The sequence below is a fragment of the Triturus cristatus genome, chromosome 8 (genome assembly GCF_964204655.1).
Source record: "Triturus cristatus chromosome 8, aTriCri1.1, whole genome shotgun sequence".
Classification (NCBI taxonomy): domain Eukaryota; kingdom Metazoa; phylum Chordata; class Amphibia; order Caudata; family Salamandridae; genus Triturus; species Triturus cristatus.
The window spans coordinates 1,384,801,335-1,384,826,868 of NC_140591.1; the positions used below are offsets into that span (position 1 = coordinate 1,384,801,335).

Below are 25,534 nucleotides of genomic sequence, written 5' to 3' on the forward strand. Positions count from 1 at the left end.
GCCCTAAGACTTTGAACTTTGAAACAGAGCGGATGAAAGCCCTTTATGAGGTGGAGGTCCGTAGTATTATGGGGATAAATCCGAACTAGACAAGCTGGCGAGATATGTTAAAAGGGAGGACTGTGGAAATTTAGCTTGCAAACTGAACATTATCTGCGCCATCTTGCCTCTCCCCAGCGCCACGCACAGCGAATGCACGGCCGCCATTTTAGGCACCCCACTCTCTCCCCGCTCATTGTCAATCGCCAGCGCGGTCCCCTTGGCGCTGCGAGCATCCCCCGCGCGCTGGCCACCCCCACTCTCTCATACAGGCCATAAACCCTCTCTTTCTGCGCGACCCTGCTACGGAACCACTTCCGACCGACATCCCATACATGGTCATGCCTCTCCTTTGATAACCCCCTTCCTCTGCGCCCCATTGTCTGAATTGGTCCCAGGCCATCACCTAGCCCTGCGGATGCAGTTTATTGCCCCTACTGTAAGGGAAACACCCCACATCAAAGGGATTACAGTAGATCAAAGCCCCTACTCCCTGAGACCCGACCGGTCACACACACCCCCCAGGAATTGGCGGAATACCCTACTGCGCAATAGCCATCTCCTACTGTGGGTGGGGTGGGAACTTCTACTGTATCTATGTGTGGGATCGGATCTGAACCGGGGCTTCAGGGGATATTCCCCCATGCATCAAGGGAATCTCAAGAATGTACTATGTGTAATAAAGCAATAAACCAGTGTATAAGAGACTAGGTCTCAGAGATGCAGTTAGAGCACCTCGTGACGATACCTTGCTGTCTGATCTGATGTGTTCTGCTCCGACGGAATAAAACTTTGTTTCCTGCCTTCCAGTCTCCGGCGCCTGCCTCTTTCATTGGTAAATTATCGAGTGGTATAAGAGGCGATTACCGCCGGGCAAATACTTGAAAGGTTATCGACTGAAACTGCCGCTACCAATTAACATCGCGATCTAAGTTTTGGGGTCAGGAGAACAGTGGAACCATAAGGACACGCAGAGTTAATTTCTGAGATTTCACCTGCTGTGAACTCTGCGATGGTCTATGAATATAAGTAAAGAGCGACAGTAGTGCACACTGACATTCGTCCTGAAAACCCACTGGAAGGAAAGGATAAAGTCTCAGTTCTAGAGTAGAACAAGCATTTACAACGCAATAGGTCTCACAATGAAATTATTTTGAGCTATTGACATTGTGTATGGCAATGCCGTTAAAAAAATTAAAAGGCATTGTTATTTACAATACCAAAAGTAACACCTATTGCATTGCATAGCCAGGGCTGGACTGGGAACAGAAACAGGCCCTGGCAAACTGTTCAGCCGGCTCTCCCTGGGGTGAGAGGGAGGGCAGCCGAGCAGTTTGTGAGGGCCTGTTTTGGCTGATTTTGTTACAGGGGGCCAATATTGCCGGCCCCCGGTAACATAAACAGCCCCCCAGGCACCCAAAACCGGCCCCCATTCTAGCGGCCTACCGGGGAAACGCCCGGTGCCCGCAATGGCCAGTCCAGCCCTGTGCATAGCGCGGTGTCCATGAAGACGGCGCCGCGCTTATTAAAGTAAAAAAAAAAAAGAGTGTGTTGGGGGCAGAGAGAGAGGAAGAAATGACGAGACTTGTGAGATGGGGAAATAAGGCACGGAAAAGACAGTACGAGGAAGGTCTCAAAATCTGGCAACACTGCACAACAGGTACACAGTTTCACCCTGCACCCCCCTGCTGCCCAGAATGACCCATCCGAGTCCTCCTTCGTCCACACCTCACTCCGGGGTACTCACTGAGGCACACCAGATGCCCTGCCACTCCATAGGATAGTCGGGAAATGCAGCACCGCTGCCAAGCACTATGATGACACACAATAAGGGTGGTGTTAATTTGTTAACCACCATCAACAGGTACCTAAAAATATGACTCCATGTTTGCTTGCATCTTTCCGGTAGGTGCCAAAACCCACTGACGTGCTTCCAGTGTGCAAGAAGTGGAGAAGCAAGGGAATGTGCCAAGATGGAGGGGAACAAAGTTAAAATGCTTACTTCAGGGGCAGAGGACATGAACGTATAATTAAAAATGTTGACAGAATGGATCCCTCTCATCCTCAAGAAGACTTCAAAGTGCGCCACCAAAAAAAAAAAAGTATTGCAGAAAGCTCCCGCTCCCGCCCCAGCGGTGATTGCTTGTGCACTTGATAGTTCTTTGTTTGATCTCTTGCATGAACTCCCAATCTCCCGTTTGGACTTTGGCCACCCCAGTGATTAAATGTAATAATTTAATTACACAAATGGCTGCTCAATTGCAATCTGCACCTTAGCGCGGCGAGATGAAATGCATGAGTCAGCCAGGCCAGGCCTGGCAGCAGGGCCACTCAGGTTGGAACAGGCCTCCACGGCCAGCAGGGCTCGGCGCATGCCGTGCAGACTTCTACAAGCCCAGAACATGAGCTGGGCCTCCGGCTTCACCGAAATCCTCAGTCCATGTTGTCGAATTCAGAGCCACAGATTCAGGGCTTCGGGATAAAACTGATAAATGGCATGGGTGTGGGTGAAAGCGGGCCGGATTGGCCTATATGGCAATCTTTACAGGTACGATTTGCTGACCCATTCCATTGCCTGCCTTTGCATACAAGTACTTGTAGGTCCGAAAGGGGACTGATTGTATTCCAGCCCCACTAACCTGGCAAAGATTGCCCTGTGAAATACTGTGTGCACATTAATGAATTTTTGTTAGTATTAGCCTGTTCACACAGCTTGGCCTTGAATCTCGGCTACTTTTTTTGAGTTCTCAACTGAATGCAACTTTGCTCCCAGTTTCTTACTCCACCTCCATCTTAAGACACTGGTCATAAAAACTTGAAACTGTCGGACCAAATGACGTTCCAGGACTCCACGACTTTCCTTATCAGAAATCAGCGCTGTCATAGACGTTAAAACAAACAAACCCCCTCCTAATTTCAACTCTTTCGTATCTTCCCAGACAAGTTTAAAGTGCCAATTATATACGGAACTGCCCTCAAGGTGCTTGGGAGGAATCAGAATGTGAATTTGACTATAACATGCCTAGAAGGGTGAAGTTTACTGTCCATGGACATTCGTTCTTGGGCTTTATGGGGGCTGGCAACAGAGGTGCACATTGTAATTGTCGATCACTTACAGCATTTGGAACAAGCTGTCGCTACGCAATGGAATCAGAAAGTGAAAGCGCGCCATGCACGTTGTGCCTGCCTGCAGCCCTTCCTCCTTTTGGGACGGCCCATCTGGACTGGATCCTTTGCTTCACGGCTTGTTTAGATAACACGCCTCCTTTAGATAAGAAATTGCTTCACGACAGCTGTGAAGCAAACGATCCAGTTCGCATGGGCCGTCCCAAAAGGAGAAAGGGCGGTAACAAAGAAGCCTCATTTACAATGGGAAGCCACCGTTTACCAAAAACGATGATGCCATCCAATGAAAATGAGGGGCGGGGCTTCAAACCCCCTTCTGAAATCTCCTCTCTCACAATATGTCTCGCAGAGCGGGCAGCGCATGCGCGCTGCAACGCTAAGCGAGACCTAAAAAATAGTGACCTTTACAAACCTATCTACAGTGAAGTTGTACAAAGCCAATCTGATCTGGGGGAGTGTTGGTTGCATAATTTCAGGTGATAGCTACTGTTACGGATTAAAGTCCTCAAAAACACATATGGCTCAAAAGAATTTTGTTTTCTGTGTTAAACCTCCAAGCCCCATCACACTGAATGCACTTGCGAGTCATTCTAATTTTGGCCCTGTATCAGGTCAAATAAACCACAGAAATGCCTTTATATTTTCCCGATTCTTCCACTATTTGTAATAAACCTGTATTGCTTTCTGCTGATGCTTATGGTAACGATTACCCGCATTGAAGTTATTTTGAAATGGTTAAATGTATGCTTCCGGTGTATTAATCGTTAGTTTCTCTCATATTTTTGTGGTAGCCAGATAATACATGTTTGCATTTTCTTTCCCTTTGCTTGTTTTAAAGGGCGTTTTGACTATTTGAACGTTCAGTTAAATCTGAGGTCACGTTATAACTTTAAATATGGATGTATTCTAAGTGATTTTGAGATAGCGTTTCTATATTTTGGTTCCCCACTACCGATTCTTCTAATGTCTGCTGCCACCTTCTTATTCATTAGATATTCAAGTCACAGAATCCTTCTTTGGGCCCTTATGCTAAAAACAAGCCTGGGTGAAACTTCAATTATGCCGGAAAATGTCCTGGAATTTATTAACTTCATGTAACGTGAAAATCGCTAATTTCCTTGAAATGTCACATTACATGATTTTGAGAAACTTTTGCACCTCACTTAAAAAAGCAGACTCAAAAGACTCCAGCAGGAGACTGGTTTATTAAGCTCAAAGCTGTATCCTGCTTGTGGCCGGTAGAGCGTTTTTTCTTCGCAAGATGCTTAGGGTAAAAAAAGTGACACAAGATAAAGGCAAACCACATGTTGCTTCATAAGAGTGAATGCACGCAATTTCCATGGATTTTTAAACAATTTCACCCCCTTCCCCCTCCCAAAAAAAACTACACGATTTCAAACACACAAGATGAAAAAAAGAGAAATGTAAGACTAGGATGGAAAATGTAGGTGGAGAACAGGCAATAGATGGACAAGATAGAAGAGAGAAGTGAAATAAAGTATGAGAAACTGGAATGGCAATGAGAATTGTATGAGTGGAGGCAGGCCGAGAGAAAGGAATGAAAGACAGTGAAGAGGGGAAAACTTGAAGGTTAACCTCACCTTGACTTTTAAGTTGTGGAACTTCCACCGTCGAGTACTTTCTCTTTCCTATGTCAACCTGTATGGAACACCAGGTTCCCAAATGAATAAATGTCTCACTGTCCTGTGATCTCAACTCGTTTTTCACTCTCAAGCATGAAGCATTCATCACTGCCTACCTTTGAAGGTTCCTTAATCTGTCACTCTGAAGATGCCACGTGGCGTGGGGTAGTGAGGGGGTTTCTTCACATTCGCCGAGAATTCTGTTTTCACAGAAAACTCCAAATCTCTGTCTTCCTAAACAAACAAGCACTGCTGACAAGAAGGGTAACTCAAAATATGGTTTTCCAAAAATATAATGTTTGGAACAGGACTGCAGGCTATCTGAAAAGGTACTGCAGTCTTAAATCAGACCAGAGAAAGTGTCAAACATGAACGGACACATCAATGAATGCAAACATTTTAATGCAGTTTATTTCAAAAACGTAAAATATATATAAACGATTCGATCGATAAGAGAAAACATTCCCAAAATAATTTTTTCACTTGTTCACACTCTTCAGAATAACACAGTTAACTTATTTGCCAGTCAATAAAAATAAACATACATGTGTAATATTTTAAGGCTTACAGTACATATATATTCTGCGAAACATTGTAAACATGTGTTCCTGAGCACTGAACTCACAATTACGAGACAAAGCATCGTTTGAAATTAAGTCGATAGTAAAAAAAAATGCCAGTGTTTTCCCAACACTAAAGTTCACAGTTTTGAAATCAGTCACAAAAATTTACATACTAGATTTGGCAAATGAGCCATTGCCTACATTTTACATTTGAAAGAATGAACAGAAAATATGTTGTTCGAAACAAATGTGTCCTTACATAACATTATATTCTCCTATCCTATTGCAATTTTTAGAATGAAAAAGCAATTTGAAATGTATACTGTACGCTGCTTTTGGTCAGGGCCACTGGAATCATGTAATTGTGCAGCGAATTTTGGAGAAGTGTAGCTCACTGGTTAGAGGAGGCATACCCTGAAGCAGAGGTCAGACCCGGGACCAGGGTTCAATTCCCGACGCGGCAGGGTCCGGAGCCCAATTGTCCACGGACTCGATAATTCTCGCTTTGGTGCCCGAGTTCACACTATGCAGCTCTGGGCAACAAGCTTGCTTAATCTCCACAACGGCCCCCACGCGGCGGGATGCCTGGCTTTCCCCTTGGGGATGCCCAGTAGGGTTATCTCACAGGGAAAAACCAGGACGGGTTCCCAATGCAAGCGCCAAGATGCCCAAGGGTGAGTTGAGCGCTATATAAGAACTAATAATAATAATTTCACATAATAAGAGATGTGACGCATGTGCTACTTAATTCATCATCTGCCACATAATCTGCATATTTTAACAAAAAAATTGTTTCTAGCTCAAATGGTTAAAACTGTTTCTACAAATTCAGTAAAATGTGTTGCAGTTCAGTAAAAGGCCCTTTGCAAAGGTTGACTAGTTATATTTTTTGTTTCTTATTGCTATATTTGGGTGTTAAACTGCTACTAATGAGGTACAACCAATGCCCAGATAATGTTAACAAGTATGAAAATCACATAATAATGAAGTAATACCATCACAAAATGTGCCGCATGATGCTGCATAATTTGGCTTTTCTTGCCACATAATTTACACAATCCTTACTCATAATTGGCCCTCCCCTGTCGCATAATACTAGTGGCCCTGCTTATGGTTATTGAAATGCATCTCATGTGGTACCCAAGTACCCATTAAATTGAGGTAAGCTGTTGTGTGGTACCCAAGTACCCATTAAATTGAGGTGAGCTGTTATGTGGTACCCAAGTACCCTTGAGGTAAGCTGTTGTAAAATTCATTAGGCACTTTGTGAAATGGAAGAACAATATTCATAGTATATTTATCGTGTACTGTCTCTTTAAATCAATGGCTGCCCCTTAGAGCATTATTATTTCTTCTCACAGAAGGAGATTGGTCCCCACTACCAGACAGCACCTACCCATTTAAATCACTGCACTCAGGGGTCAGAGGCAGACCGTGGTGCCAACACATAAGTTCATCTAGATGTACTCCTCTTTGAGGTAGTTGATTGGTTCCTTTCTCTTCAGTGGGCGCAGTTCATAATCTTTCTCAGGCTGATACGGTTGTGGTTTGGAGAATGCGTTTTCTTCGTTGCTTTCACTGACTGTGTGGGGAAAAAACCAGCACAATATGGAGCCAGCTATGCAAAGAGACAGTGCCGTTGGCCAACCGAGGAACAAGGCCTCCCCCATCTCCTGTCGCTGAACTCTGCTGCACGATTCGCTGCAGGCTTGTCTGATGATGTTGGCCGCCGTCCAGGTCACAGGGATGAACACAAGAACCCCAGAGAGGATGTAGGCGATTCCCGCTATCAGAAGTAAGCAGTTCTTACCCACTTCGCTGTCACCATACCATCGCCTGAATAGCATGCCCACCATGGCGATGATGAAGGCACTGACGGAAAGCCCTACAGCGAATGACATCAGTATCCTCCCAGCCTTCAGGTCGGTGGTGATCGACACCATGGAGTTGTAGCTTTCACACTGCGTCACGATGTTGGCCTGTCGGACGCAGGTTGTCCAGAGTCCATCCCAGCGGCTCAACCAGTGTCCATCGATGCGCTTTTCAGAATTCAGTCCATCGTTTTCCACCAGTATGGATATCCTCCACTGGGACATCATTGTGAGGATGAAGGTGAGGAGCATCCCCAGAAACCCCAGGATCAGTCCGATCAGCTGAACGATGAGGGTCAGCATGCTGCTCACAGGTGCAGCGTGGAGTCCCAACTGGGGGTTCAGCCACAGGGTACCACACCGCGGTCAATGCACCTCTCTGCTGTCTCAGGAAGGGCAGGACTTCTGTCCTGGCAGGGGCACTGCTTGTTTTATATGCCTCTGGTTACAACTGTCCCGACAGCTGTCTGGAGGGAGGGACCTGCCCTCAGTGGGGCCCCAGGTACAATGGTGGCATTCTGATTGGAAGAGGTGAATTTATATATCCGTGCACGTGTGGCGACATGCACAGTACTGCGGGTGACAATTGCCACGTTCGTGCCCGAGGCTGCGTGGAAACGCGTGCTGGACACACTCCAAGTGCACGTCAGAGCAAAGGAATGGTTGTTGTACTCAGTGCCTGGCCCTGCTCGCCTGAAAACAAAGCATGCTGCCTTCCCCCGCCCAGAGCTGAACAAAGTAGCAACAGATGACAAACTAACACCTTCCACCTGCTCCCTGGGCCTGGGTGGAGAGAAATCTTTACGGATTCGCTCCACTCAGTTCATTCGGGCTTCCGTTGCTGTGTCCAGCCAGAGCCACGAACATGGAGGGAAAACACGCCACATAAGGAATAGCCTTTGTGCGAATTGTTTGCCATTCATTCAACTTTCTTGTCTATTGCACATGAAAGGATTGAAGTAAGTCATCTGTTCACCTATTGTGACCCACTTCTGAGAAAATATTCCACACATTTGACACGACCCGGAGATTCTGCACCAACTGCGTCTTGACCCATGAGGATAGATCCGTGGGTTAATCGCTTGCCGCAGAGGGCTGTCTGCAGCCTACATGTCACAAATAGCTGTTACTTACAGTACTGCGAAACTTCTAATAACATGCGTCAGGATCCTAGTATGAAAAACACATACATAAATCAGTTATCGACTATGGGTTCATATGTGATAATACTTTGAAGCGCTTTTCCGTCTGTAAATGCAGAGAAAATAAGTCTGATCAGAAAACACGTTTGACTGCTGCTGTTTTATGTCCTTGGCGGAAAGGTAAGGGTGTGCTTCGTGCTAACACCTTTTATCACTGAATTATGTAAGCAGGATTTTGTAAATCGTTAAGGTGGTTTGATGTATTCTTTTGGTATTTTTGCTACTGTGTTATTGCACTGCATGTAATGTGTTTCACTGTGTTTGTGGTGTAGCGTTGTTTTGGCCGTATTTGTTTTGCTTTGCACTGTTATGGTTTAGTTGTGTGGATATAGTGATGTTTATGTGTATATGTTATGGAGTTATGTTCTGATGTTTAATTTAGACATCTCAACAAATGCTGTAACATTTCCAGCCAAAAGCAGCACCTGGCTTTAAAGTTCGTGTGATAAGAAACCATTCACCGATGCCTCAAATTACTTAGGACATCAGCCACCCCAAACTTGAGGCAGGGTCTGTGTCTTAAATGAGCGCTCATAGTAATCCATTTAAAAGATATGTCCCAAGAGAACTAAACTCTTACCACAGTCACATGCTGAGCCTTGAAGAGCTCTCATTAGTTAGTAAGTCCCCATAAAAACAAATGAGGTAATTCTCCACCTGAAATTACAGATACTGCTGGTTAGGGATAAAGTCCACCTGCATTTCACTGGCAAAATATGTCTAGAAAAAAATCACTAGATGTGAGTTCTACTCTGACATTTGGGCAGAAACTCCTGTTTCCAAATCAAAAGTACCTCAACTGTTGAAAGACATGGCCCTAGTCTCAAATTTGAGTACCAGAAAGGCTTACTCAGCCGGATATTCTTCAGGTCATTAAATTGTCAACCTTTAAATTAGTAAATAGCAACTGTTGCTATATTCTAGGGGTCTCAAGCTGTGCATTTAAGTGGTATTAAAAATAGATTATTGCATCAATATTTCATTAACATTTTCTTTATTGTATCTGTACATACAGTCACAAGCCAGCTATTTATCATTCTTTCTTGTGTTATATAATGTACTGTAGAATTTTATAACAAAGTCACTGTTGTTTCCTATATTGTGAATCATCTTACTCATGTCTCTGAGCCTATTATTTGATGCAATCATTTCCATGATCGAACTCTTGCCACATTCACATGGTGTTCTCACTTCTGAGGAAGTGTCACTGTTGTGTAACATGATTCTGGCTTTCTTGCATCACTTAGAGCCTGATTACAAGTTGCACAGTACTGACGGGGTAATAAATCCACATGTGAAATGTATAATACAGAGCATTACCACCTCTCCAGTTCCATCCTTGCAATAGCTGAACCTCAGGAATACATGAATTAGAGCTTGATTATGACTCTGGCAAAAACGAGGACTGCCAAACTTGTGGTGGCGCATCAGTGGCGTTCCAGCCACCGACGAACCAGTGATTCGATCGCCCCATTAGGACTTGGGTGCTGCGACCGCCGTGAGATCACTGCCACCACCAGGAAACCACGTTCCCTGGTGGTGGCGCGGCAGTCTTGAGGCCACAATATTCTTGGCGGGACCGCCTCAGTCCCATAAAGCATATTATTAGTTTCCTTTCCGCCACAGTTTCTGTGGCTGTTCCACCGCCATGAAATCCGTGGCAGAGATGAAATAAAGGGGGCCCTACAGAGCCCCCTGGTGCCTGACACCATGTGGATGCCCACCGGGGGGCACAGCATGTGCCCCGCTGTGTGCATGCACCCCAGTTCCTGCACGGCATGCACGTTACAGTCCATGTCGTACAGGAACCTTGTGTGGTGTTCCCATTTTGGTGCCTTTTTCAAAGGCACTGCCACCTTTGAAAGAGGCACCGCCGCGGGACCGCCATGATACCTGTACACCAGACCACTTTTTAGTCATAATCTGGCAGACGGCAGTGAGTCTCGGCGGTGTGGGAGTGTGGCGGTGGCTCCCCACCTACTCCCGCACGTCTGAAACTCATTATTTTGCCCTTACTGTGTGGAACTGGATTTAACAGTCATCAAACCACAAGGAATTCTAAATGTCATGGGGTTTAAGACATACAATTACTACCTGTTCTGAGCAGGGATTAAATGTATAATCTATGGCTGAGGGGAACACAGAATGCTTCTTCTTGTCAGAAAAAATAAATTAGGAGACAAGGCTTGGCTGGTGCTGCTGCCAAAAATCCAATGCCATTTACAGGGTGGAATTACCACACATAAAACTGGAAACATAGTTACAACACCGAGGCGAACCAGGTGTGGGGCATCAGATCAAGCATGATCAGTGGGAGTTGAATTCCATATGATAATTCCACTCCACCCAACTCATAATCAAGGCTTATCACTTTGACATTTTACAGTGAAAGAACATGTTCTAGAACAACAGACACATTGGCCCTGGTTTGATCGTGATAGACTCCTTAGAGATGCTGATAAAGGCAGAAATCTTCTAAATCCCTGGGGCATAGCAAACTTTGTAAGCAACGTGGAATCTAGTATTAATGGAAGACCAGGCAGGTGTCATCAGTCTTTATTCATTGCTTAAATGGGTAAATGAATGAACAAACAACGATGTTCTGTGGACAAATAAAGGAGTGTACTCATAAAGTAAACTTCTGCAAACAGAAACTCTGTAAAGGGATTTATATCTTGAAGATGCATGTAGGATTTGAATTTTATCGTAAAGGAAAGTTCAAAGAGAACACACTCCATTGCTCATTTTCATGGGTTCAGAAGCACCTTCTTCCTTTTCAACTACAGTGCAATCAGACTATGGAGTGGTGGTCTCAGTGAGATGCACTCAAGAAGCTTCCTAGGGTTGTTTCTTTTTGCTCTTGCATTACCTTGTAAATTTCCCATTCATACATCTGTAGTCTGGGCAGTGGTTTTGAAGAGCCAGTGTAGGGTGGAATGGAAGGAGGGAGTGTGGAGAGTAGAGGAGGGGAAGGAGAGATAAGGTCTGGCTAAGGGGAACACAGAATTCTCCCACCACCAGAAAACAATTCAGGGGACAAAGCTTGGCTGTTGCTGCAGTCAAAGACCCATGCGATTTTAACAGGCGGAATTACCATCCGTAAAAGTGGATTCACATTTCCAACACCTAGGAAAACCAAAGCCTTTTGAACCACATAGTTGTTGAAAAATGAGTGTTTAGTGACCAGCTGATCTCTCTATTAATGGGCGCATATCATGTTCTTATATTTTGACATCAGGAAGTGCCCCTAATAAAAAGTAATGTTCTGGTACCAGTCCAACTCAAACTGCCAGTTTGACAGTGGTCCGCCACCCTTCCGCAACTGCACCCAAGGGAAGAAGTAGCCCTCTAGGACTTTTCTGCTTGCAGCAGGATGGTTGCGCATGCCGGCAGTAGACAAGCCACCTGCTGCAGGATTTTAGCAAGAACAAGGGCTAGGCAGGAGAAGGACAACACAGGTAGCTGTGCCCATCTTCCACTCACAGACTTTCACTGATGTGACAGTCACAACAGGGGAGGTTGGGCAAACCTTAGCAGAAAAATATCAGTGGGTTTGCCAGTTCTTGTACGTAAGAGAAAGACTAGAGGTTACGTTTTGTGTCTCACTCACCAGAACTGTGGCCTTAGAGTTGAAAATATATTGGGCACAGCCAGTTTAAAAAAGGAACAGTATATCCTGGCTCACCCCACCATCATTCCAAGTGACTGGACAGGGCCTACATTCACCTGACCAGGATTTCTCCCCCAAACTGAAGCAGACCTGAAGCTAAGGTCACCTGGCTACTAGAATTAACTTTCCCAATAGGCACAAGTCACCTGACTAGTTTGGTTTGGGCTCCCATTGGTCCTTGGAATTAGGACTGCCATGGGATCCAGGTCACCTGACAGCTAGGGTTTTACTTTATCTCCATCTTAAAAATAACTTTTGAGCATCAAGGCAGGCATACAGGTTAAACAAAAGCTGTCTTTTCAACCTTTTAGTGCCTGTAAAGGACCTAGAGCCAGAACCCTGCCACTGCTCCTGCACATATCCAGGTAAGCAAACACTCACTGCCACAGGGAACAGCTGGTAATGGTAGTAGAGTTCATGGGTAGAAACCTCATATGCATCTATAGGGTGAAGAAAACTATTACTGATCTCTAGGGAATAACTTAACTATCTAAGGGCTGGGAACAGTAGCGGCCCGTGGAGGGAGTTCGGTGGGGCAGTGAGGCGGGGCGGGGGAGGGGCAGGGTGGGGAAATGTAAACACCGGAATATGGATGAACGGAGGTAAGTACACATTTAAATAAATAAAACAAATTTAGTTGCGCGCGCTGCATCGCATTTTTCTGTTGCTTTTGGTGGAGTGGGAATAGTAAGTCTGACGCCTCCAAGTCCCGCACTTTGCCTATCATTGTTCAGGCGGAAGTCGGAGTAGTAAACTTTACTTCTCCAAGTCTATTTTTTTTAATTTTATTTCATTTAAAACTGTTTTAATATATATCATTTTGTTTTGAATTTAAATGTATTATTTATTACTATTTTACTGTTCATTTATTTTCTTGTCTTGTCATTGTATATTTTTTTACTTTTTTGTTTTAAAATTTTTGATAATATAATTTATTTTATTTGTATCTGTTTATTATTGATGTTTAAATAATTTTTATGTTATATTTATTATTTTTGCAATATTATTAAGTGTATATTTTTATTTTATGTTTGTAGTTTATACATATTTTAACTATGTTTTATATTCTAAGTATATTTTCAAACCTTTTAATGTTAATATATGTTTTAAACGTATTATAGCCTATAATGTTTAAAATTAAATAAATAATTACCCTTTCCTAGATAATATTATGGTCCTCTATATTTTTGTTGCCCATAATTTTGAGTTTACATGCAAAGCACATAAATTCACTATTTGTGTCCTTGATATTTGAGTGATATTTGTGTTGCCACTTCTTTTGATGGTGATATGTTGGTGATATGTCATCGGGCAAGACCCAACCCTCACCCCAGATCCCGGATCGCTTCTTCCCGCTACACCTACCCTCACCCCATCCAACCCACGATATAGCCCCACCCCTAATCCTAGGGTTCTGTAACCCACAAGCCAAACCTCTATTCTTACCTCAGGCTACAACCAGAGCAGACGATCATTTAACTCCTACCCATACCCCCATATCCTTTGTCCTCCTTCTACAGTGGCTTTCCTAGTCCACTAGTTCACTCACCAATTGCACCTAATACTAGAACAAAAAAAGTCTGCCCTTTGACCCTTGCCCATAGCTCCAATGCCCTCCCTTTCTCCTTCCACACCAGGGTTCCCCAAGCCTACAAGCCCAGACACCAATGCCACCAGAGAAGCCCACCCTTGAACATCTCCCATGGGTTGGTGGTCTATGGTTAACCTTAGACAGAACATCCCATTCTAGAGTGAGTTTAACACTTTACAATGTGAGCAGAGTCTTTCCTATTTATTTATGGGTTGATATTTCATAACCCAACAAGTGACATGATATGTTATGATCAAACAGTCCTGATGGTTGTGGAGCATGATTCTACCTATGCCTCATTATGACTCATCACAAGTCATTGTACTATTTTAAATTGAAATCTGTAAGTATATAATTTGAAAATTGCTTTGAAATGTATGTGACACTCAGATGTTTTCTCTAAACCACAAAAGACAGTCTTAAAGTTCAGTTTGGTTTGTTGCTGGTGCTGAAATAGCATATTACACCCTGCTCCTTAGAAAAAGGGTCCCATCCAGCATGGAGTGCCAAGCACTAAAGGACAGACCACAGTACTATTGGATTCACCCTTTGTTAAAAAGTGTTCATTGTGGTGAGGCCCCGATCATTGGCACTTACAGGGAGTGGTTCACTAGTCATTGTGGTTGGGGGTTTAGATAGTTTATAATCCCTAGCAGAGACCATCTTTAGTTTCTTTGTTCCTGTCTTTCTACAGTCACCTCTGGCACTTTGATCCTGCCATTTCTCTCTGTGTGGGGTCTATGGATGGCAAGTGGTGTGCTTTTTTCCCTCCCATCCTTTTCAGTTTTTAGGCAGTAGGAGAGACGTATTTTCAACCTAGGGGTAGTTTGTGTCCAATATTAGCTGGTGTGTATAGTCTACTATCAAAGTAGGTGTTATCTTTGTTGCATCTCAAACTAGGCAATTATTTGCTAAATTTAGTTTTCAGTCACATCATGGGGTGGAGCAAAAAAGACACATGATTGGTAGTGCCTGACCGATAATTACTAAATTGATTTTTCCCCAGGTGTGGGTTAAGAGATCCCAATGCTGGTCACAATTTATACACCATATTCCACCCTCAGTCCTTTGGGTTGCAGGATATTGTTCTCGGTCAGGTGCTGGCTCGCTTGCCCGCAGTCATACCCAAGTTCCTCCCCCCAAAGGTAGCAAGGAAAGGGGATCCCGTTGGCACTTTAGTCCACATGGACTGTGTAACCCGCTTTGTGGTACAACACATTGAGAATGTTCTTTAAATTACAGTTGGGTAGTTCATAACCTGACAGGTGTCATGGTATATGATGATCAGATAAGTTTGATGGTTATTGAACTTGGTTCTACTAATAGTTCATAATGACTCATTAATAATTGTAATATATTGAAGTCAATTCTGACAATGCTTAAAATGAAAATTGATGTTTATGTCTAAATCACAAATGGTTGCATGCTGAGATGTCTTGCTCTGGTACCGTCAGTGCTCACTGCATCCGGCTCCTGTCCACAGAGGAAAAGTCCAGGCAAAACATAGCCTGAAACCTGATGATCACTGTAATAGGTGACATGGCAAAGTTTGCAGGGGACTATATATGTGTGTGTGTGTAGGCAGAAGAAAACCAACCTGCGAGGCGAAGAATGAAATACTCACAATGCATGAAAGGAATACTGTTAGTAAAGACATTAAAACAAGTCTGCTGTGAGGATGAAAGAAGAGGTAGATGGTTGAACACCCCACGGCTGGGAAGTGATTGCATGTGCGGGAATTGAGGACACAAAGCAACAATGCGATAGGGGAGATTAAATATCTACTTTTTCGTTTTAATTATTCAATGAAGACATACCCCTGCAATGTACAAACAAATTGTCACTATGAAATCCATGCCTTTTTTTATTCATCCAGTTCCTTTTAAAGACATCAGTTAAGCCACATAAGTACATAAGTAGCCACATAATTTTCAGTATGAATTCAAAACTGTGATATTTTGCCTGAGGAGTATTATCTCCTTACTTTGAATGTTGTTATGAATAGTGTGACGTCTATGAAGGCTTTGTAGTAAGTCATCACAGTCTCATGGTAAAAGAAGCATTGCAAAGCCAGTATGTCTTACCTATTTAACCTATTGGCTTTGACAACTGTGTTTGCCAATGCTGTACAGCATCTGCAAAATCAAATGGTATTTCCCAGTGCTGTGTTGCATTGCCAAAAAAACTTCCGCATGTGCAAATACACATGACACTGCTAGCTGGTGTTTCATTTCATATGTGGTGATGCTAGCGCATGCATACAGTATGGCACAAGAGCCATTTTATTTATACATATATCTACCAATCCAAGATGGCGGGTTCCAGTTGTAGCAGTAATCATAAAAATGAATTTTTACGTGTAAGCATTTATTTTAAAAAGGGAGTGACTCAGTAACAAAGGCCAGCTGATGAGCTCTTGAAAAAATTTAACAAAATAAAGTGTGCAGCAGGATGAAAAGGATGGGGGAGCAGTGGAAGAGTGGATGGTGTGAGCTGCGGTGAGAAGTAGATGAGGGGTGCAAGTAAAGGAAAGTGGGCAGAGGTGCAACAGGAGAATTTGAAGTGGGCGGAGGGGGAAATAAAAGAGCATGCATAGGTGAATTAATGGATGAGCTTGGAGCATGGGGACTGGGCAAAATGAGGGGCGCCACCCCATGTAAGGGGCGTGGCGCCTTTAGTGGCATCAAAGCGCCCTAGAAAGCGTAGGAACCCCTTACGGGTCGCGAGACCCGGAAGGGGAAGGACACGAGCAAAGTGACCGGAAGTGCGCAGGCAGGAAGAGTCTTAGTTCGACCCAGGAAGCAATTAGTTTATGGCGGGGGGTTTAAAAGTGGAAGGGGGGGGGCGTGGCCAAGATGGCGGGGTGAGCGGACGCTTCCTCCCGTAGCTCCTCCGGCCCGGCCAAGCTAAAGCCCTTTTCTTATGCTTCTCTCCCCCCGCTGAGGCTCAGCGCGGGAGAGGAGCGTGGCGGAACATCAGGGGCATACACCGGTGCTGTTTTGGTCCGGATCGCCCCGGGGGAACCCCCCCAAAAGTTCGCCCGAGAGGAGCCTGGCGGGAAGGGGCCCGACGGTGTGGAAGGCTTGGGACGGGTGCCCCGGCACTCGGACTGGTGATGGCGACACCTTGCACTGCGGAAGCCCTGACCCCTAGCCGAGGTACGGCGGACTCTCTGATGGGGTCGGATCATCTGGCCCCCTGTGCGTGACAATCGGGGGCCGGTGGTGGAACTTATTTTACTGCGGGGTGCCTCGGAGGCCCCGGAGGTGTCGCCGGGCCTAGTCGTTTTGGCTTGCTCCGCCCGGCCGCCATTTTGTCCCCGAAGGAGCAGTGGTGGCGGCCTCCGCTGGAGTCCTGGCTGGTGGCGGCCTCCCGCTATTGCTGGATTGACTACCGGAGGGATGAGCTGCTGGGACCCCTCCGCTGCGGCCCCCTTGGTTGTCTCACGCTAGCTCTTGCGGCTGACGGTGACCGGACTAGGCCGCCATTTTGTCACCTGTGACGCAGCGACCTCACTTGTGGGGGATACCCGGGCCGAGTGCTTGCCGGCGGCTGAGCATCCCTGGGGCGCCTGGATCGGTGCCCGACTGCGGAGCTGGCGATGTCTGGAAAAGGAGGCCCGAAGAAAGGGGACCGTACTCTGCCGGACATGCTTGGCAGGGCCCAGCACCTGCGGGACAGGACACAGCCCTCACCGGGGCCCTCCCGGGCTCCGGCAGATGTGACTGGAGGGGAGCCACCTGTCACAAGGGCCTTTATGGAGGAACTGTTTAGCTCCCTCAGGGAGGACTTCCAGACACTGAAGCGGGAGGTGGCCAGCGAGGTCCGAGAAGTGCGAAGAGAGGTGGAGGGCCTAGGTGAGCGTGTGGAAGCGGCGGAGACGGAGGGCCAACAGCGAGCGGAGGAGATAGTCCATCTCCAGCAGGACGTTCTTCGCCTCCGGGAACAGTGTGTGGAGCTCCAGGCCCACTCTGAGGACCTTGAGAACAGATCTCGGAGGAACAACATCCGAGTGCGTGGCGTGCCGACTGCGGATGAGGGGTCCGATCTGGGGGGCTACCTGCGGGCCCTGTTCCGAGAGATCCTGGGGGAGGCCACGGACTTTCCCATCAGCATCGACAGGGCGCATAGGGTTGGCCGTCAGCGCCAGCCATCGGCACCCCCACCGGACATTCTGGCCTTCCTGCCCGACTTTCCACTAAAGGAGCGTATCATGGCTGAAGCCCGCAGGAAACAGCCCCTGACCTTTCGGGATCGGCCGGTGGCGCTTTACCAGGACCTCTCCGCCATCACTCTGCAGAAACGCAGGTCCTTTAGGATTGCCACTGACTTTTTGCGCGAGCATGAGACGCCGTACTCTTGGGGTCACCCCTTCCGCCTGATTTTTCGGTGGAACGGAGTATTACACCAGCTACGCTCCTTGCAAGACATTTGTGGTGTCCTGGGGCTCACGGCAGCGGAGGAGGAGGGAGCTACGCCGTCGTGGAGGTCCTCGGAAGGACGGAATCGGCGGAGGTCAACGAGGCGGCGCTCAGCGACCAGCGCAGGGCGCCCGGACTCCCCTACCATTAGGGCGGACAGGGCTGACGCCCTGAGGGCGGCGGCCGGGGACTCGACCGGCTCCTCTAGCGTGGCCTTGATGGCCTAACACACACTCCGGGGGGAGATGTCTTTAGCTTCTTAACATGCTTGGCACGGGGCGGGGGGGTTGGGGGGAGCGGGTGGAGGTGAGTGGCTGGACGTCCACTTTGCTCTTTTCTACGGACTTGCCCGTTTTGGGGCTTGACTGAGACTATGGGGTGTTTGAGTTTGGGGATGGCTAGTTGCCGAGGTTGTGTTTTGGGTGGGGGAGGGGGTTGTTTTGGGGTTGGGAAGGTCCCGTCCGATGTTGTCTACGCCCGCTTTGTTTTGGCTTGTCCCGCGCTGCGGCCCCGCGCGCCCCACCCGCTGATTCCCTACCCATTGCATGGCGCTCCCGATCCCTGCGAGGAATGCCGGGCCTAAAGGTAGTGACCCTTAATGTTCAGGGTCTGAATAACCCGGTGAAGCGCAGAGCGATCCTGTCGTTGCTGGAGGGGACGCAGGCGGACATTTGCCTTTTGCAGGAGACACACTTATTGCCCCGAGACTGCCATAGGATGCGCTCTGCTAAGTTCCCCACCCAGTTCTTTTCCTCGGCAGCGAACAAGACGGCGGGGGTGGCCATTCTCCTAGCGAGCTCCTTTCGGGGGGAGGTGTTGCATAAGTGTGCTGAACAGAAGGGGAGGCTCCTTGCGTATCGCCTGCGCCTGGGAGGCATAGCATTTACGGTTGGCTCCGTTTATAGCCCAAACGAGCATCAAGAGCGCTTCCTAGATTCCGCGCTGGTGGATGTCACTGCTTCCCCAGACCGACACATTATCTTGGGCGGAGACCTCAACATTGTCTTTGACTCTGGGATGGACAGATCGGCGCAGCGCTTTCCGCAGACGGGGGAACTGTCCCAGGCTGGGAAGGCCCGGATTGCGGAAATGGACTTGCACGATCTCTGGCGCTCCCTGCACCCCACGGATAGGGACTACTCTTTCTTCTCGCACGCACACCGCACCTACTCACGGCTGGACTACCTCCTGGTGAGTGGACCGATGCGTGCCGCTGCCACGGCGGCGGACATCGGGGTCCTGACCCTGTCTGACCACTCTCCAGTCACCGGCGTTTTCCGGTGGCCGGCGGCCTCCCCCTCTCGGGGGGCGTGGCGCCTCCGGGACACACTTCTACACAAAAAATCGGTGGTACAACGCGTCGGGGAGGTCATACAGGACTATCTCACTCACAACAGCAACACTGACACTTCGCAGGCGACACAGTGGGCGGCACTGAAGGCCGTCTTACGGGGGGAATTCATCTCTATCTCTGCAGCCGAGAATAAGGAGCGGCAACTGAAGAGGGATGAGTTGACAGCTCAAGTCCGGGAGCTTGAGCAGGTCCACCGCCGTACGGGAGCGCCGAGGGTATGGAGGCAGTTGAAGGCAGCGAGGAAGCTCCTCTCCGCTCTGGATCTTGATAGGGCGGAGTACGCCGCCTTACGCTTGAAACATGCCTACTACACTGGGGGGGACAGATGTGGCAAGCTCCTAGCACACCGGCTCCGGGTCGCGCAACAGCGCAGCGTGGTGAAAGAACTGGTGGGTGCGGACAGGGGGGTTGTCTCCGGGGACGCGGAGGTAGCGGAGACTTTCCGCGGCTTCTACGAGGCGCTGTATGCTGAGGAGCCCTCCTCGCCACGGGATGCCGATAGCTATTTGGAGTCGGTGACCCTCCCGGTGCTGGACCCGGCTCAGGCTGACCACCTGGAGCGGGACATCCATGTGGAGGAAGTGATTTCGGCTATCGCGCGGCTGAAACATGGCAAGGCCCCGGGCCCGGACGGGTACACGTCGCTATTCTACAAGACTTTTTGCACGACCGTGGCCCCTGTTCTTACGCGGCTGTTTAACTCTTTCTCCGAACCGGGAGCCATCCCTCCGGATCTCCTGAGGGCGACGGTCGCGGTAATCCCGAAGCCTGGGAAGGACCGGGCCCTCTGCGGCTCGTACCGGCCCATCTCGCTCCTAAATGTCGACCTCAAGTTGTACACGGGGATTCTCGCATCCAGGCTGGGTCCACACCTCCCCGACCTGGTGGAGGCGGACCAGGCTGGTTTTGTGCCCGGTAGACAGACGGTTGACAACACCAAGAGGGTGACGCATGTTCTGGAGAAGGCCTCAAGGATCTCGGGGGAGCGGATGTTGTTGTCCGTTGATGCGGAGAAGGCCTTCGACAGAGTTCACTGGCCGTATCTTGAGCGGGTCCTCAAAAAACTGGGAATCGGCGATAAGTTCCGCACCATGGTATTTAATTGCTATAAGCATCCTTCAGCGTCGGTGCGGGTAAACGGGTGTAGCTCTGGTGGCTTCGCCATCGAGCGCGGCACGCGGCAGGGCTGCCCTCTCTCGCCGCTCCTGTTTGCCCTCTACATGGAGCCGTTTGCTCAGAGGATCCGTAATAATCCGGATGCTGTCGGGGTCCGGGTGGGCCAGTACGTCCACACCGTCAGTCTCTACGCGGATGATGTCCTGCTGACTTTGGACGACCCTAGGAGGTCGCTGCCTGCTTGCCTCCGAGAGTTGGACGCCTTTGCGGGGGTGGCCGGCTTCAAAATGAATATGAGCAAGTCGATGGCATTAGACGTGTCCCTGGCTGCGGAAACCAGGAGGGATCTTCAACGGCTCTTCCCCATGCAGTGGTCCTCGTCCACGGTGCCGTATCTGGGGATTCTGCTGGCGCCTACATTATCGGAGATGGTTACGGCCAATTATGCCTCCCTCAGCAGGAAGATCAAGGACGAGCTTGGCCGATGGAACAAAGGCCTGCTGTCCTGGCTGGGGCGAATCGCGGCGGTCAAAATGACGGTGCTGCCCCAGATACTATATCTTTTCCGAGCCCTTCCGCTCCAACCCCCGGTGGGCTGGATCCGACAAATGCAGGCTGACATCTCCCGCTTTGTCTGGCAGGGCCGCAGGCCACGCATGAAGAGGGTCCTCTCCACGCTTGCTCCGGAAGCGGGGGGTCTCGGCATTCCGGACCTCCGTAAGTACTTTCAGGCGGCACAGCTTCGCTATCTGGTGGAGTGGAGCAGGTGGGAGTCCGACAAACATTGGCTCTTCCAAGACCAGGCAGTGGCGGGCCGCACCTTACAAGAGGTTCCATTCTTGCGCCGCACGCATCGCCCCCCTAATCTTTACGCTTCCTTTGTTACGCGGGTCCCCCTGCGTGTGTGGGACGCGGTCTGCGAGACCCGGGGCCTTACCACCTTCCCTTCGCCGCTCACGCCCATTACGGGCAACCCGGACTTCTCCCCAGGGATGGAGCCGGGGGTTTTCTCCCACTGGGTACGGGCGGGCTGCAGGGCACTCTTCCAGATCTATGGCCCGGAAGGCGTGGTTCCTTTTCAGCAACTCCGCCAGGAGTTCGGCCTGACGGAGCTGGACAGATTGCGCTACATGCAAGTTCGGCATTGGGCCCTCCAGCCTCAGGTGCGTGCCACCGCTGCCCGTCCAATTACACCGTACGAGCGGTGGTTGGCTACTCGGACCTCCGACGCTAAACTGATCACTGATCTGTACAAACACCTACAACCCCCGCCGTTTCACTACTACAACCCGGGGAGGGAGCGCTGGCACAGGGAATTGGGTAGGACACTCAGCCACAAGGAATGGGACAAAATTGCGTATCGGGCTCGGCACTCTGCATATCACACGGGCCTTACGGAGACATTCACTAAGGTGTCCACATACTGGTACTACACCCCGGAGAGACTGTATGAAATGCATAAACACACTGACAAGGGGTGCTGGCGGAGCTGCGGGCAGGAAGGTACCCTTACACACATTCTATGGGATTGCCCAGTGCTGACCGCCTACTGGAAAGAAGTCTTGGACGAGGTGGATGAGCACTTTGGGATAGAGCTGCCGCGACTCCCGGCGTATGTCCTGCTGGGCCTCCCCAATGACCTAATGTACCCACTGAAGTCCCGCAGGGGTAGGCAGATTGCAATAGCGCTGGGGTCTGCGGTTCAGAACATTCTAATCCACTGGCGCACATCCACCGTCCCCTCCATCACCGGTTGGTTGCATAGGCTCTGGCATGTGCTGGGGATGGAGAAGCTGTCGCTTACGGTTGCGGGGGAGATAGACCAATTTGAAGAGCTATGGCAACCCTTTCTAGCGCTGCTGTCCACTGAATTCCGGGAGCTCACCTGCCCGAGGTACCTTAGGCTTCTCAGGCTGAGGCCGCCGGTGACCCCGGCGGACTAGCTTACATGTGAGATGGGGACCCCCGGGGAGGGGGGGGGGAGCGGGGCTTCCTGGTTAGGGCTACTTTGATGCGGGACCATAGGACGGGGGGGAGGGGGGAGTGTTGTTGTTTTGTTACTGGGAGGAGGGGGGATGGGAGGGGGGGGATTGTGTTCTGTTGAGGTGTTGATGGGGGGGGATGCTCTTGCTCAGCTTTGGGGTGTCGGATACGCGCGTGGGACTCCACAGCTTGTAATTCTAGCGTTCAGTTACTGTGTTCTTCCCTCTGAGCCACCGCGCCACCTATTGCCAACCCTCTGGAGATGCATCCCTTCTTCTTTGACTGTATTCCATGTATCCTGCCTCCTATCCCCCTCCCCCATGGTTTGTTTTGTCTCAATAAAAAACGTTTTAAACATAAAAGTGGAAGGGGCGTGATCTTCGCCCTCTTTGTCCGCGATCCTGCTAGGTGGTCGGAGGTCGCGTCGGAGTTGCGGAGGTCGCGTCGGAGTTACGGAGTGGACGGCGACGTAGGCAACGAGAAAGGCGGCCGGAGCCCGATCGGCAGGTAAGCGGGCCTCACAGTGTGCAGTATAGTATTGTGATATCGTGTGCGAGCAAGGGACACGCGGGGCACGACTTTGAGCAAATGGGAGGCGCTAGGTAGAGGGTCAGGAGAAAGCGTGCCCGTTTTAAAAGCTCAAGCATGCGCTAGCAAGAGCGAACGAAAGCGAATGAATAGAGATAGGTTTCAGCGAGCCCATCGTAAGTCGGGGGCAGCGATCGATGAATCGATGCAAGTACCCCAAAGTTTAAAAGAGCGAAAACGCTTCTTTACGCATAGCGGATATAAGGGTCCCGGGTGGCGGCAATTATGGGGAGATTAGAGTAGCGCGCTGCGGAGTTCGAGAGCAACTAAATGAAAGCAGCTATCGGAAGGCAGCCTCTAAGGGAGCAAAGGCAGAGGGGCGAGCCATGTAATGATGTGAGCATCTAACGAAGGCTGGACATGCTTCAGCACGAAGGATAAGCATTAACGATGTGAGGTCACAGGGTTAGCTGGCAGAACACAACCTAGTCAGTAGTAGGTGGGGCAAATAAAGGGATGCAAAGAAGGGCGATAAATGCATGAAAGCGAAAGAAAGGGTGCGAACAGAAAGGAAGTGAGGAATTCCTTGGAACCCAACCCACGGGGGAATGAATAGTAAGAACATATGGTAACAAAATTTTGTCTCTTAAGTGCAGAATGCCTCCACGACGGGCGCAGAAAGGGAAAGGAGCTAAAGCGGCAAAGGACGAATACCTGGCATTGACTGAGCTGTTGGAGTTCACCAAAGAGAGGGGAGTCGATTGGGCTCTAAAGACTCTGAAAGAAGGGGCCGGTACAGGTACACAAGAACAAGCAGTGCGAGGCAAGCGGACGAGGCGTACACCGGAGAGGTTCAAAGATGCGCCAATGGACAAACGCAATAGAACAAATGACGCTCAAGACACATCCTCAGGTGAGGTAGAAGTTGTCGAAACAACAAGTTTGGGATCGAACGCTGCACAAGTAGGGACCGCGAAAGGGGGAGACGACAATATAAACAATGTGGCACAGGGGGCGAAGATACCGGCATTAATGGTGGAAGCGCCCAAAGAGCAAATGGTCCCTCAAAATACACCATCAGTGATCGCACAGCCAGGCAGTGGAATAGCGCAGGTATGGGTTCACTCAGGGGGCGTAGCGCAATCCCCAGGCGTAATAGCGGCAACGTCACAGGGACAGGCACTGAGTAATTGCGCCGTAGGTTCAATGATTCCCGCAATGGCTTATCCGGGGGGGTCAGGGCTAGTAGCTATGGGGCAATCCCCAATGGTAGTAACAGCGCCCGCACAAGGACAAATGCTCAGCAATGGCGCAGGAGCCACAGCAGGACCCTTCCCAGGCGCATTGGGGACAGGCGTGACTGGGCAACCATCGTTAGCATACAACCCTCTAATGTATGGATCTGCGTCCATGGCGTTATCGCCTTCGGCCGGGATCACATGGCATGTGCCGATAGAGACCAAAGAAAAGATTTTGAAAGGAGAATATATAGACGTTTTTGATCTCATAAATGCCGGGGTGGTGCCAGGAAAAGGCAGAGCAGGAAAGGAAGGCGACTATAGGCAGAAGAAGGTATGGGTAGATTGGTGTATAAAAAATTGGATTACGGGCTTTGCAAGTTACGCGGCTATTATTGCTGAGAAGTGCCCGGCAGTAGCTCCTCAATTAATCAGCTACATATCCTTAATACATGGGGCGGCGTCCGAATTCCCAGGGACAGGATGGCTCCAATACGACACCAAGTTCAGGCAGATGAAGGCAGTGCACCCAGGGATGGCATGGGATCAGCGGGAAATTAATGTATGGCACACAGTATTTTACTCAACATTAGCAGGGAATAAGTCCAATCAAACCTTTCCCAACCAGTCCTTTCGTGGGGACAAGGGTGCGGGAGACAAAAAACAGGCCTGCTGGCAGTTTAACAAGAATGAATGCAATCGGGGCACATCATGCAGATTCAAACACTGTTGCGCCTTCTGTGGAGTGCCAGGACACGCAGAAATTAGATGTTATAAGAAATTGGGAAAGCCGAAAGAACAACCTGCCCCCACACAACCTAAAGGTCGGCCCCCACAGTCCCCCTAAGGGCTTGCCGACACCTATCAAATTGCACGTGCTATCATACCTCCTTAGCAAATATGACAAATTACAAGATGCACAGTTTTTACATGATGGATTTCGTCTTGGATTTCGCATCCCATCTACGGCCACACCAACCGCCAATCCCCCACGCAACCAACGCTCCGTGCTTCAAAACATAGAGGTGACTAAGCAAAAAATCGCAAATGAGGTGGCGCTGGGGAGGGTGGCGGGACCATTCAAGCAATTACCTAAGCCTGACCTGGTATGTTCGCCATTGGGGTTGATTCCAAAGAAGGAGGCAGGGAAATTCCGTCTAATTCACAACTTATCAAGCCCCCCAGGGTT

General features: G+C 49.0%; 1 protein-coding gene across 1 annotated transcript; it reads right to left on the reverse strand.

Annotated features, from left to right (window-relative positions):
* Window positions 1-5,193: 5,193 nt before the first annotated feature.
* Window positions 5,194-7,697, reverse strand: LOC146805798 (claudin-8-like). The gene has a single exon (XM_085620549.1). The coding sequence runs from the start codon at window positions 7,543-7,545 to the stop codon at window positions 6,829-6,831; it is 717 nt and encodes a 238-aa protein (XP_085476675.1). The 5' UTR covers window positions 7,546-7,697; the 3' UTR covers window positions 5,194-6,828.
* Window positions 7,698-25,534: the final 17,837 nt, after the last annotated feature.

Bases quoted from the DNA above. Each gene is read 5' to 3' on its own strand.
- LOC146805798 (XM_085620549.1), bottom strand. From the start codon at position 7,545: ATGCTGACCCTCATCGTTCAGCTGATCGGACTGATCCTGGGGTTTCTG.